The 14532-nt window shown below is 47.0% G+C and overlaps 1 protein-coding gene across 8 annotated transcripts in view; it reads left to right on the top strand.

Moving 5' to 3' along the window:
- Positions 1 to 9080, top strand: part of PTBP1 (polypyrimidine tract binding protein 1) — a 38983-nt gene extending 29903 nt beyond the window's left edge. For 5 of the 8 annotated variants that reach the window (XM_088673104.1, XM_035117751.3, XM_035117749.3 and 2 more), the window contains 5 exons: positions 2353 to 2386; positions 2947 to 3039; positions 4084 to 4300; positions 5139 to 5216; positions 5702 to 9080. In XM_088673104.1, the coding sequence (XP_088529230.1) occupies positions 2353 to 2386; positions 2947 to 3039; positions 4084 to 4300; positions 5139 to 5216; positions 5702 to 5834 (555 nt within the window). In that variant the 3' untranslated portion in view covers positions 5835 to 9080. The remainder of the gene's footprint in view (positions 1 to 2352; positions 2387 to 2946; positions 3040 to 4083; positions 4301 to 5138; positions 5217 to 5701) is intronic. The other 3 variants (XM_088673103.1, XM_088673102.1, XM_060275296.2) reach the window with 1 other exon arrangement.
- Positions 9081 to 14532: the final 5452 nt, after the last annotated feature.

Here is a 14532-nt window from a genome sequence, read left to right as displayed (position 1 = left end):
TACTCCGCGGACCCGTCTGGAACGGATTAATCCACTTTCCATTACTTTCAATGGGAAAGTTCGCTTCAGTTTATGAACAGTTACTCCGCGGACTGTCTGGAACGGATTAATCCACTTTCCATTACTTTCAATGGGAAAGTTCGCTTCAGTTTATGAATGCTTCGGTTTATGAACAGACTTCCGGAACCAATTGTGTTCATAAACCGAGGTACCACTGTACAGTAATCTATCAAACATTAAAAAGCTTCCCTAAACAAGGCTGCCTTCAGATGTTTCCTAAAAGTCAGGTACTATAGTTGTTTTCCTCTTTGACATCTGGTGGGAGGGTGTTCCACAGGGCGGGCGCCACCACCGTGAAGGCCCTCTGCCTGGTTCCCTGTAACTTAGCTTCTCGCAGGGAGGAAACTGCCAGAAGGCCCTCGGCGCTGGACCTCTGTGTCCAGGTAGAATGATGGGGGTGGAGACACTCCGTCAGGTATACTGGACCGAGGCTGTTTAGGGCTTTCAAGGTCACCACAAACACTTTGAATTTTGCTTGGAAATGTCCTGGGAGCCAGTGTTGGTCTTTCAAGACCAGTGTTATGTGGTCTTGGGAAAGAGAGGGCTGCCTAAAATGATTAGTTTAGTACAAACACAGCCAAACTCTGCCCTCCAGGTGTTTTAGGACTACAACTCCCATCATCCCTGACCACTGGTCCTGTTAGCTAGGGATGATGGGAGTTGTAGTCCCAAAACATCTGGAAGGATGACTTTGCCTATGCCTGGTCTAGTACAGTGGAACCTTGGTTTTTGAACGTAATCGGTTGTTCCAGAAGAAAGACTGTTTGACTTCCGAAACATTTGCAAACCAATAGCTGAAAGTGGAAGCCTCAATACAATAGGAAACTTGAAATAGAAACCGCGTGGCACGTCCAGCTTCTGGAAACCGGAGAAGTTACTTCCGGGTTTTCGGTGTTCGGGAGCTGAGGTTCCACTGTACTGCTTAGTCCTAAAATGTATTTCAACGAAATCCTTGGAACTTCTTAAGATCTTTTCACCGGTCGTTGGTAGGGGGCATTCACTATCTAGCCCCCTAGACTGAACTTCCAAGGCTCCTACTAGAATCTACCCCTCGGCATGGGCGCCAGCTGGGTTTGAAGCAGGACCTTGCTCTGCGCACGATGTGTCTTCAGACTTGGATGCCGCAGAAAGGCTTGGCGAGCTGCTGCTTCTAACCCCCCACCCACCCAAAAAAAGAAAAAAAGAAAAATTGAGCCAGCTTTTCTACACCAGTGGCAGTGCTGTCAACGGTTGGTGAGTCCAGCCCCTCGCCTGCTTGGCCCCATTGGAAGTGGGTGATTCCCCTGCAAATTTGGAAATTGGCTTCTTCCAGCACCTGCCAATTGTATTTTGAGGGTGCCGGCTCCTTAAGCCCCTACCCTCCTTCAAACTGAGCTGTCCATACATCCAAGCTTAAAACTGGCTTGAATTTGGCACAGGCCAAGTCTCAAACCACATCCTTGGGTTTGGGAGGGGGAATACGAAATGCTGCTTGGCCCTGCCAGGCATTTCTCCCAAACTCCCCTTTGTTTGGAGAGCTCTCCCCCTGTTGCCCATTGAGAAGCTTGTGTCCTGGAGGCTGACCTGGACCCTTTTAAACTCCTGCCTCCCTTGTCACCCCACGTGACTGCTATATGTGGTCACGATCTGGAGTTTTACATCTTGCCTGTGAATCCCTCTGTTGCAATACTGCCTCTCCCTCTTAGTTATACCTTACTTAAGTAAAGTGCTCTTCTTTTTACTGTTGTGTTCCACTAGGTTTAAACAAAAAACCAACCAACCACAACCTATTAACTAGTTTTTTTTCTCTGTAAAACGAAGTATTGTGCGTTTTTAGAAATCTATAAATCTTTTACTGATGGAACACTACATATTTCTTTTATGTATTTACTGACCTATGTTTTTGCTACTTTTTTTTCTTTTCTCTCCACCCCATCCCTCAATTATTATTATTTTTTCCCTTCTCCCCGATCCGGAATTTCTTTGCCAACTGACTGCACGGTACTTCTGCTTCCTGTTGTTGCTTGAAACAAATATATTTTTATATATATATTTATATATATTTTTAATAAAAAAATACCCCCCTCAAAACAAACCAAAAAAAAAAAAACCACCTTCCTGCTCTTCGGAAACCAACCTGCCCTTCAATATTAACCATCTTGAAAACTTCATCATCCATCAACCAATTTCGCCATTTCCTGCGGGGACTCTACCTTTCCTTCGTTGTCGACGATTTACGCAACCTCCGCTCTCCCCTCCGATTCCTTACCTCTTCCCTGTCTCTCCGCTGCCTTGCTCTGCTGTTCTCTAAAGAGAGTTACACCCCAATGCCTCTTTATTCTTTTCGGTATGTTATCATTCACACTTTTTTTATTACCTTTTTTAAAAAAATTGTTATTATTTCACTTTGAGGTTTTGCTTTTTGGCGGGGGGTGGGGAAGGGGTGGCGGGCGGCAGGATGGGTTTTGACGTTTCGGTTGGATGCTTTTTATTATTATTATTTGCATACCCTAGCTTTAGGTTTTTTTCTGTTTTTAAAATCATTTTTTTTGTTTCGTACATTGTCGTGCATGGTTTTGATTGCTTTGCATGCCTGTTTCGTTGGGTCAGGAAGAGGCAGCATGTGCAGATTGCCCCTCCAGGCTCCACGGGTGACTTTGTGGGGCACCCCCTCCCCCAAGATATAAATATGTTTTATAACTCCACCTAAAGATCGTTCCACTTTTTTTCTGCTGCTGGGTCAAGATCCCGGGCAGAACAAAACCCAACTTTCGAGCGGGTGTGAGAGAAATGTGGGGGTTTGGAAGTGCCTTGGTTGAATTTGGGCTAGAGACAAGCAGATGTCTTCCTTGATGACCTCCTTTTTTTCACCCCCACCCCACCCCTCTTCCCTTGCTTCCTCCCAAGGGGTATATGGTGATGTGCAAAGAGTGAAGATCTTGTTCAATAAGAAAGAGAACGCCTTGGTTCAAATGGCAGATGGCAATCAAGCCCAGCTGGGTAAATAATAAAATTATTATTATTATTAATCCCCTCTTCTCTGAGGGTTGCGGAATAGTAGTGGCGTTAACAGGGTGCTGCCTTCTGTGTTGTTGTTTATTAAATTTGTACACAGTGGTACCTTGGTCCTCGAACGGCTCCCAAACGCCGCAGACCCGGAAGTAAGTGTTCCAGTTTGTGAATGTTTTTCGGAAGCCGCACCTTGGTTTTCAAAGGGTTTCGGGAGTCGAGCGGACTCCTGGAGCGGATTAAGTTCTAGAACCAAGGTACCACTGTACTGCCCGTTCATCTGAAGATCGTGGGGCACTTCACAACATAAAAGTACAATTGTGAAATCACCAAATACCGGTAGATAGCAAAACAGTAAGAAAACAATAGCCCCCCTCCCCTGCCACAGATAGATCGAAAAGGCCATAGAATGTCAATCAGCCAAACATCTGGTTGAGGAGAAACGTTTTTGCCCGGCTCCTATAGATACGTACTGTAATGAAGATTTAGGGGCCCGTGTGTAGGGTAAAATCGCTACAACCAACGCAAAGGGGTTGGATCCAGGGCTCCTCCCATCCGCAGGAGGGACTGAGATGCAGCGGGGGGTTGCATTTGGGGAAGTCGGGAGGCGATTTCGTCCGTTTCCTACACAGCCCCCAAGCGCCACCTTCCGCGATGCCCCGGGGAGGTTCCCTCCCCATCGGTTGCGGGACACAGTGGAGTTTGGGTTGCAAGGAGCTAACCGTTGCTTGAAGCAGACCCACTGAGATTAACGTTCCTAACCAGTTTTGGTCCATTAATCTCAGTGGGTCTGCTGGGAGTAAGAGTTAGCTGAATGCAACCACCACCTTCCGTTCCCTGCCCCTGCGCATTTCCGCGGAGCCAGACTGTTGGTTTCTCTCGCTTACAATCAGCAGGTGGGGGTGGGGGGCGTTTCTCCAGCGTTTCCTCTTGCCCCCCCCAAAACAAACCTTTCGTGGGGCACACCTGAGTCTGCTCTGCCCTCCAAACCTAGATACAGCCCTGTCATTTCCTTAACCCTCTCTTTCTCTCCAGCCATGAGCCACCTCAATGGTCAAAAGCTTCACGGAAAGCCCATCCGCATCACTCTGTCGAAGCACCAGACAGTGCAGTTGCCCCGCGAAGGGCAGGAAGACCAGGGGCTGACCAAGGACTACGGCAACTCTCCCCTACACCGTTTCAAGAAGCCAGGCTCCAAGAACTTCCAGAACATTTTCCCCCCTTCCGCCACTCTCCACCTCTCCAATATTCCGTAAGTCGTTGTCGTCTTCTTTGTCAATCCCTCGTAGCCGAGTAAGTTTGTCTTCCTTCAACACGGTCTTAACGGTGAGTCCGTAATGACTGTGGAGGCCAATTCTGGATCCACACGTCCTTCCACAGTGGAGACATTGGCTTCTGAGTAGGAGTTTTTCACAGTGTGGATTTGCCAAGCGTGCCTTCCTCTTAGCACGTTTCTCCCTTGTGTCCTGAGTTCGAGTGTCTTCAAAGCCCAGGACTCCTTTGGTCAAGGCTGTTCTCCAACTAGATGGAGCACTCGCAGGCCAGTGTTTCTCAGTTGTCGATGTTTGTACTACATTTTTTAAAAATTTGCCTTGAGAGAGTCTTTGAACCTCTTTTGTTATCCGCCAGCATTGCGCTTTCAATTTTTAAGTTCGGAATAGAGGAGTTGCTTTGGAAGACATTCTTTGGTCTATTAGGACCTCATATTCCAACAAGGAAAGCCTCTGGTTTTTTTGGTAAATGAAATCTTAAACTTTTTTTTTTGAGTTACATGTATATTTCATCCCAGAACTCCCTTAATTTAATTTTTTTTGCATGTCCACCTCATGTGCAGCATAGAGCCCACTGCTTCTCCACATCCCCAGCATTTAATTGATGCATTTTTGTACATTTAGGATAATTTTAGAGGGGTCACGTACCAACGATACTGCACTTTCCAAAAATAAAAATAAAAAAATTCTCTCAGTGTGTAGCAAGCACTGAATTTCATGTTGATTTTCCAGAGGTTTTTGAATTGGGCCCTTTGAGTGCGTGAAGCAACTCCAGAGCTCAGCACTTGGCCTAATCGTATTCCCCTTCTGTTCCCGCAGGCCTTCGATAATCGAAGACGACCTCAAGCTGCTGTTCTCCAGTAATGGCGGGATGGTGAAAGGCTTCAAATTCTTCCAGTAAGTGTGGATCCCCGTTGCACTGCGGAAGCTGCCGCTGGGGAGGAAAGCGAGTAACTAAAGGGGGCTCAGGATCCCTGTTCATGTGGCGGCTACTACTTTGCTGCGTAGGGCGGATGAGCTCGGCGTCGGAAATTTTAGATGCTCCAGGCCTGCAGGATCCTGGAGCCCAGGCAGATTGCCCTCTTAAGAGCAGGAATCTGAAATGTCTTCCCTTTTCCTGGCATGAGGATCTGCACTGGGCCGGTTGCCTGCGAGTCTCTAGTTACAGCGCTATTGAGACTGCAGGCTCCTTCTTCCCCGTGCACCTCGGAGGGAAGAAGCTGCAACACTGTGGCATGGAAGATACTGTTTGACAGGTCCCCCCATACCTGATCACCAGCATTCCCCTAGTTGATTGTTTCCCAAACTTTGGTCTCTGTCTGTTTATGAACTGTGTGTGTGCTCCCCTTCTCTGACCCAGAATGCTTTGTTTCCTCCGGCAGGAAAGACCGCAAGATGGCTCTCATCCAAATGAGCTCTGTGGACGAGGCCATCCAGTCGCTCATCGACCTCCACAACCACGACCTCGGCGAGAACCACCACTTGCGCGTCTCCTTCTCAAAGTCCACCATCTAGGCGGTTTTTGGAGACGCGCGTGCGGCAGAATATGGACCCTGACTGAGAAACAAAACATAACAAAAGCCACCGCCGTCGCCACCCTTCCTTGTGGCCCTGGCCTCGGCCTCTTCTTTTCCAAGGGCTGGGCCACCGGCATGGGGGTGGGACAACTTCCGTCATTCCAGAAACAAAAAGAAGCCACTTTAAAAAAGAGAGAGAGAGATTGCAGCTGAAGTGACCTTAAAAAGACAACAGATTTTATTTTTTTAAAGATGAAAGAAACAGTTTACTGGGCGTTCCTTTTTATAAAGAGAAAATGCATATTCTTAATTCATGTCACTATAACCTTTCTTGCAGTGAGTGGGGTTGACTATATATTTGACCAAGAAAAAAAACAAAAACGCAACAACCATAAACGTAGAAGTTTACAGTTCTTGGTTGGAAGCCTCTCCGGGAGTTTCTCCCCTTACGGAAATATCGAAAACCCACCCATTCCCAGAAAGCTTATCAGCTTCACAGCAATGCCTTTTATCTCGAGTCTGACCCTTTCTTCAATAATTTTTTTCCTGAACACAGATGCCTTCCTTTTTGGGGGGGGGCCTTTCCCCCAAGCCTTGCATTGAGCATCTTGTGCCTTAGAAGCTTTTTCTGTAAAAGTAAAAGGAGGGGAGGCTGGGACAGCAGCCATTGGGAAAATTCTTAAGAGTTGCGAGGGGGTGGGCGGGCAGAGAAAGCATTACCTTCCTTTAATATATATCTGCATGAAACGTATATTAACTTGCAGATTGAGTTGGGTTTCCTCCAGCCCGCAAAGTTCACAAAATCGGGCCAATAATGTATTTGTGCTTGAAGGGCGGGGGGGGCAAATGTCCTTCGCCCCATCAAGTCAGCGTTTCAGTGAAAAGGGGGTTCCCCTTTTCGCATTAAGTATTCCCCAAGCTGCAGACACTAAATTTGTTAAACTAGAGCAGCCAGCTTCTCCAAATCTGTGTTCAGAATCTTAATTTGGGGCTCGTCCTGAAAGGGTCGGTTTAAGATTCTTTTGTAACCGCCGCCGCCGCCCCTTCCCTGATTTCGCTCTTTAACCACCAGCATATATCTCCGATCTCAAACTAGTAGTTTCAGCTTCTTGTTTTAACCTCTTTCTTACTATAATTTTGTTTTACAATGCAGTCTTACCTTTGCCTAGCAATATTTCCAGATGACCAAATATTCTAATTAATTCATACGTATATATCTATATATGCAAAATGCAATAGCATAACTTTTTTTTATATAGATGGTATAAATATATCTAAACCTGCTCTTTCTATTACCCATGTATCCTGTACTCTTGTAATTTTTTTCTTCTTCATTTGTAAGCTGGAAAAAAAACAACCTAGCACATAATTTTAGTTTTATCGAGATGAAGTCATTTCCGAAGATGTAACGTCGTACTTTGAAGAAGTATTTAAAGTAGCGAATTCCAGTTGCTTCAAGAGGAGGAAAGGACCCACATTTAAAAGGAGTCATCTTACTGTAATAATCCAAGCTTATCTATCTTATTTAAAGAAATGCAAGTAGTTTTTCTTCCTCTCTGCCAAGATAGTACCTAAAAACACAATTCTTCTGTGACCTCCAACTTTCCCCTGTTGATATATGCCTTCTTTATATTCCAATGTTGCCTTACATTTCCCTCTCGACTCATGTGAGATTTTAAGATAACCAGAATCTTTGTACTTAATATCAGGGTTATAGTTCCTCAAATTGTGGACCAAAGTTGTTGTTCGTTTTTTCTCTTTGACGTATGGGGTGTTGTCTCTCAACTCACCCGTGTTTCCTGCTTCGCGGAATCTGTTTGATGACTTGCTTTCCCCCCCCCTTTTGTCACTGTGGATTTTGGAAAGAGAGAGAAAAGTCTTAAATCTTTTTTTTAAAAAAACCACATAACTATATATCATCCCAGTGTTACGGGGATGCAATCTATGCTGGAGGTGTGTATGCATGTCTTTTGAGTCAGGATTTGTCCTTGGGTTGCCCGCGTAAAGGGGGGGGGGAGAGCCTCTCGGCCAGCAGTCCTCCCCGGGGCTCACAATAACGCTATCCCGGAAAGCAAAAAAAGGCATCTGCAGAAGCGAGGGCCAATCCGAAACCGTCGGCCGGCCCTCGCTTTCTCGGATGACCCCGTGCGCGTCGCCTTCTGCGGGGCCGCTTGATTTCATGGGCCATGTGGGCGGCCGTCTCCCCTGCCTGCTTGCCCCCCTCCGATCCGTAGCTGGCGCTGAGGGCTTGGGTTGCCAAGCGGGGTGAGAGCGAGGCCCGGCGTTCCCCGCCTGGCGGCCTTCCTTGCAAGGTCGACGGCTGCTCTCCGGGTGGAGAAATTGAGCGCCGCCCCCCTCCTTCGTCCAGCTCTAAAGGCAACTAGCTTCGGGGTGGAAGAGGGGTCTCGGGTGGGGCGGGGCTCGCTCAACTCGACGTGGAGGTCCGTTGCTGCGTGCCCCCCCATGGGTTGATTTAGGAAAAGGGGGCCACGTTGGACCACGCGGCGAGGCACCGCCCCCCAGCGGCGCCCAGCAAAAGTACCACTTTAAATGGTTTCAAGCGTAGTTTTTATATTTTAAAGCGTGCTTTGTGTATCTCCTCTTGGGGGGGCTGCTCGGACATCACAACCCCTCTCCCTGCTGATGTGTTGGTTTTTTTGTTTGTTTTTTAAGGAATAGCTTGAGAATCAGTCAGCAAACCTTTGAGGACTTCTATTTCCGTGTGTGTTAATTTGGTATGTTTTCAGACGCACACAGGCATATAGCAGTTTAAATGGGGGAGAGGGGTTTCATCTTTCCTTTTTTCTGGGTTCTCCCCTTTCTCCTTTTCGATCCTGTGTTTTTTTGCATGTAAATGTGAGTAATGAGAAAAAAAAGGTGTAAATATTTATAATTTTTTATACCTGTTGTAAGACATGAGGGGGCAGCAGAACCCAAGTTTTTTGGTAAAACAGATGTATTGTATATTTTGATAACCAGCTTATTACAGGTTCAGTATTGGGGGCTGGGGGCGGGGAGGGCTTACCATTCGCGTCAGAAATTCCATTGCCTGGCTCACGAGGAAAAAAAATGTAATGCAAAAAAAGGAAAAAAAAGAAATTAAAACTATTCTATACTGAACGTAGTACCTTTTCTTCTGTAGCCCATTACTTATTTTTCTTGTTTGGATTGTAGAAAGCAGTCGATTGGCTTATCTGTACTTCTTTTTATTTTGGCTCTCAATAAATGTCTTCTGTATTCTTTGCTTCTGTTTTTTTCCTACTTTTATTATTGTGCCTTTTTCTGTTTTGTTTTATGCTCAACTCCCTCCTAATATAATTTCAGCTGTCTCCCATTTTTTGCAGCTATTATTGTTATTTATTATTATTATTTATTTATTTATTTATTTATTTCCATGCTTCCCTGGGGATGAGGGGAACTCTGCAAATCCTAAGCACATCTCTCTCTCTCTCTCTCTCTCTCTTAAGTTTCTGGAGGTGGAGAGGGAAAGGTGCTATAATGAGAAGACGTTTATTGTAGCAACCCTGCCCTTCGTTTCCTTCCTCAGCCCCATTTTCACCCCACTGAAAGATGCTCAGTGTGCATTTCCACCATGAAACTGAACTCCCTTAGAGGTATTCTTCTTTGGCAATCCCTCATAGCCGAGTAAGATTGTCAATTCTGGATCCACACGTCCTTCCACAGTGGGGACATTGGTTTCCAGGCGGGCGTTGATCCCCCTGAGGGTTTGCCAAGCGTGCCTTCCTCTTAGCACGTTTCTCCCTTGCGTCCTGAGTTCGAGTGTCTTCAAAGCCCAGGACACCTTTGGTCAAGGCTGCTCTCCAACTGGAGTGCTCGTAGGCCAGTGTTTCCCAGTTGTTGGTGTTAATACTACAATTTTTTAGATTTGCCTTGAGAGAGTCTTTAAAACTCTTCTGTTGACCACTAGCATTATGCTTTCCATTTTTAAGTTCAGAATAGAGTAGTCGCTTTGGAAAACGATCATCAGGCATCCGCACAACAAGACTAGTCCAATGAAGTTGAAGAATTGCTTTGACACGGGTGATCTTTGCTTCTTCCAGTACACTGGCATTCGTTTGCCTGTCTTCTGCCGGGTGGAAACATTGACGAAGGTTAAGCCTTGCACACTGACTTTGCGACGCAGCTTTTTGTCCTCTCCTCGGTTTTGCTTTCAAATCCAAGTTGGTTTCCCTGGAATGCAGGGGAAACCATTGATAATGGCGCAAAGGTCTGGAAGAGACCGATGGCCTCAAAAGGTTCTGCAACCTACCATGCTAAGAGGAAGGCACGCTTGGCAAATGCTCACCAGGATCAACTCCCGGCCAGAAACTAACGTCCCCACTGTGGTAGGACGTGTGGATCCAGAATTGGCCTCCGCAGTCACGGACTCATTGCTAAAACCGTGTTTATGGGAGACAATCTTACTCTGCTACGAGGGGTCGCCAAAGAAGAAGGTTGGAGTGCAGCCCTTGGTTTTCCGGTGCCTGCAAAATGCATTTTTGCAAACAAGCCAAAACAAAACCCACACACAGAAAAAATTGAGTGCCCTGCATTTTTTTTTTATTTTTATTTTAACTAGTTCTGCACGGCAGTGAATTAATTATCAGATGTCTGGAGCGATTGTGCCTTCGGCCACCTTGCAAGGGTCTCTATAGCAACCCCAGTGGGAAAAAGCACAAAGTGGGTGGGTGGGGGGTTCGCTATTGTATTCCTGTCTTTGTTTCTCTCTCTCTCCCAGCAAGCTCTTTCCCGGGACAGTGAATTTCTCTGTTGCCATAGAAAGTGCATCAAATGGGTTTGGGGGGGGGCCTATAAATGAGCCTTTGCGAAAAGATGCTCTTGGGGGGGGGCGCTATCCAGCAAGGAACATAAGCTGCCTTTATGTCGAAAAATTGCATGAACCACATATTTCAGTGGTGTCTGCAGAAAGTACCGGGAGGGGGGGTCTTTTTTTAGCTACCTGGGGGGGGGCACCTGCCAGCAATGGACAGAAGGGGAAAGACATAAGGCTTGGACTCAGGTATCCATAGTGGTTGCCACTGGCCCAAGTGATCTATATATGTGGGATTCTTTTCCTTTTTTCCTTTTTTCTCTCTTGAAATTTAATTTAAAAGTATTTTTTTTAAGGATAAAATCTGCGGGTTGTTCCTAACAGAGTTTGACGACCCGCTTGGAACCTGAATATATTTCAAATGAAAATGAAACTTCGTTAAATTTCTAGTTTGGCTCCCCAACCCGGGCTGCTCGGTTTAAGCACCCAACCCTTTGAAAGGGGAGACAGAGAAGCCTGATATTTGCAGCAACAATGGTGGTGGTGGGGATGCTCTGAGGAGTGGTACCCGTTGCCGTGGCAACGGTGAGGTCAGCCGCTGAGGGAGCGTCTCCATCGCATGGGAGTTGTGAGAACGGCATGCGATGTGGGGAAAGCAAGGCATGGATGTTGCAGGCTGGGGAGACCTTCCCCCCCAAAAAAGCTGCTTTTCGTCTATTCCGCCCCCTTCTCTATTAGAAGACCTCAGCAGGCCTTCCCACCCACCTCTGTTTTCAACATCCCTCTTTCTCCCACGCTCTGTCTTGCTTTGCCATGGCAACCCCATCCGCCCGCCCCCGCCCATCTCTGGGTGCCCGCATTTAGCATTTAGTGTGGGTGACGCACACTGGCTCCCTCCCTCCTTCCCTAACCTCTTCCTCCTCGGTGTCAGCTCAAGAGGAGCCTTGCACAACTCTTGCACATTGAATTTGCTCATCCTGGATAAACGGAGCGATTATTTTTATTATTATTATTTAGGGGAAAGCTGCTCCTTTTCCCTTATGGGGTATCCAAGAGCCTGTCTAAGAGTCCTTAAGTGGGTTCCCCATCAGTTGGAGAAAATAACAGGCCAAGCAGACGACACAAAAGGAAAGAGGGATGAGGAGGGAAGAGGGAACCAAGAGAGCTCAGGCTCCGACTCTTCCACTTGTAGTTTCTGCAATCTCCAGATGTAATATCTGGTTATATGATGTGAGAAAAGTGAGGCTGGACTAGGCAGACCTTTCCTGTGCGTTATTTAGGAAATCTTTGCATGCTCTTGTTATAAGGGAAAAAACTCCCTTTCCCTTATGGGGTATCCAAGAGCCCGTCTAGAGTCCTTAAGTGGGTTCCTTATCGGTAGGAGAAAATAACAGAGGCCAAGCAGAGAATATTGAGAAGAAGCAAAGCGGCTAGTAAGCCTGATCTTTATTAAACTGCTGCAACAGGGGTCCCCACTCTCCACACGCAGGAGGGAGGAGAACCCCGAACAATGGTGTAAGGTAGGCACCCCAAACTTCAGCCCTCCAGATTTTTGGACTACAATTCCCATCATCCCTGACCACTGGTCCTGTTAGCTAGGGATCATGGGAGTTGTAGGCCGAAACATCTGGAGGGCCGCAGTTTGGGGATGCCTGGTGTAAAGTGAAGGTAAAGGGACCCCTGACTATTAGGTCCAGTCATGACTGACTCTCGGGTTACGGCGCTCAACTCGCGTTATTGGCCGAGGGAGCCGGCGTAAAGCTTCCAGGTCATGTGACCAGCATGACTAAACCGCTTCTGGCAAACCAGAGCAGCGCACGGAAACGCCGTTTACCTTCCCACCGGAGCGGTACCTATTTATCTACTTGCACTCTGACATGCTTTCGAGCTGCTAGGTTGGCAGGAGCTGGGACCGAGCAACGGGAGCTCACCCCGCCGCAGGGATTCAAACCGCCGACCTTCTGATCGTAACCCACAGCGCCACCTGTGTCCCAAACAAAGGCATGCAACCCCGTACATAGACTTGAAATTGCCCACCCTGTAGCCCAAGACCACCCCCCAAAACACCATACATACATCAGAGAAGGAGGCGGGTCTGCAGCAGAAATCCTGCCTACCAGGATACCTGATAATGGTCACTGATTGCATTACCTGGGCAGCCTGGCCGTTCTTTTGTGATGGTAAATACTTTTAGTTCCCGAATCCAGGTCACAGGGTCGCCCTATGCATACACAAATGCGCCCTTAAGACAGGATTTGCAAGCAAAAGCCAGTGGAGGGGGCTTTCCCATTAACTCCCTCCTTGCAGAGAACTATTTGTTGTTGAGTCGTTTAGTCCTGTCCGACTCTTCGTGACCCCATGGACCAGAGCACGCCAGGCACTCCTGTCTTCCACTGCCTCTCGCAGTTTGGTCAAACTCATGTTCGTAGCTTCGAACATGAGTTTGACCAAACTGCAGAGAACTATATTGAGGGCAATTTGGGAGAGTCCAGATGGCTTCAGGATTGCTCTCCTGTACTATTTCAGACACGTGGTTTATATACTTATGTATGTGTTTGCCTCATACGTTTATGAACATTCAATTTATTTTTGAGACCTTGTTGTTGTTGTTTAGTCGTTTAGTCATGTCCGCCTCTTCGTGACCCCGTGGACCAGAGCATGCCAGGCACTCCTGTCTTGCACTGCCTCCCGCAATTTGGTCAAACTCATGTTTGTAGCTTCGAGAACACTGTCCAACCATCTCGTCCTCTGTCGTCCCCTTCTCCTAGTGCCCTCCATCTTTCCCAGCATCAGGGTCTTTTCCAGGGAGTCTTCTCTTCTCATGAGGTGGCCAAAGTATTGGAGCCTCAGCTTCAGGATCTGTCCTTCCAGGGAGCACTCAGGGCTGGTTTCCTTCAGAATGGATAGGTTTGATCTTCTTGCAGTCCATGGGACTCTCAAGAGTCTCCTTAGAATTCTTAAAGAGAACCTTAGAATTCTTAAAACGTTTTTACTGATTGATTGATTGATTGATTGATTGATTGAATTTATATATAGCTCAATACCCGGAGGTCTCAGGGGCAGTTCACAGAATAAAATCAAAATATGAAAGCACAAAATACGTCCAAATAAAAAAAACAACCCAATAACACGTCGTTATTGGCTGCAAAAGATGGCAGCTTTTGAGGATGGCCGAGGTGGGAATGTCAGCTTTTCTAAACTTCTCTTTAAGGATTTTCTCCCATATTTTTTTTTTGGGGGGGGGCTTTTCATAGACATGCAGAGTTGGAAAGGGACCCCCCAAAGTCATCTAGCCCAACCCCTTGCGATGCAGGATTTTATGCAGTTGGAATCGAACCCGCAACCTTGGCATTATCAGCAGCACGCTCTAACCGATGAAGATGTCCGGCTTCGTTGGCTTGAAACCCCCAGCGACTGTCCTTTGTTTCGCAGCCCAGAATCATAGAATCATAAGAGTTGGAAGAGACCACAAGGGCCATCCAGTCCAACCCCCTGCCAAGCAGGAAACACCATCAAAGCATTCTTGACATATGGCTGTCAAGCCTCTGCTTAAAGACCTCCAAAGAAGGAGACTCCACCACACTCCTTGGTAGTGTTATAAAATCATATTTGGGGGGGGGGTTGCAGGACACCATTACTAATGAACAGAGAGGGGTGACCGAACCTGACAGCTGCAGTTACCCAGAATCCCTCGCAACACCACCTTCTTCGCCTCTGCTCCACTCCAGAGACCCGCACCCCTCCCGCTTGGACTCAACCCTGCCTTAAGGAAGGCTTAAGGATCAGCATATGCGCACATTTCCACATGACTAGCAACTTGGGAGCCATAATTCCCTGTCAATGGTATCTCATTCACAATGGAAGACTCCTCTGAACAAAAGACAGTGATCAACTCTTATGAAAATGTTAATTTCTCTTTGTGTTT

The sequence above is a fragment of the Zootoca vivipara genome, chromosome 6 (assembly GCF_965207765.1).
Source record: "Zootoca vivipara chromosome 6, rZooViv2.hap1.1, whole genome shotgun sequence".
NCBI lineage: Eukaryota > Metazoa > Chordata > Lepidosauria > Squamata > Lacertidae > Zootoca > Zootoca vivipara.
The sequence above is the reverse complement of the archived record's forward strand: the minus strand, read 5'-3'. Positions and strand labels throughout refer to the sequence as shown.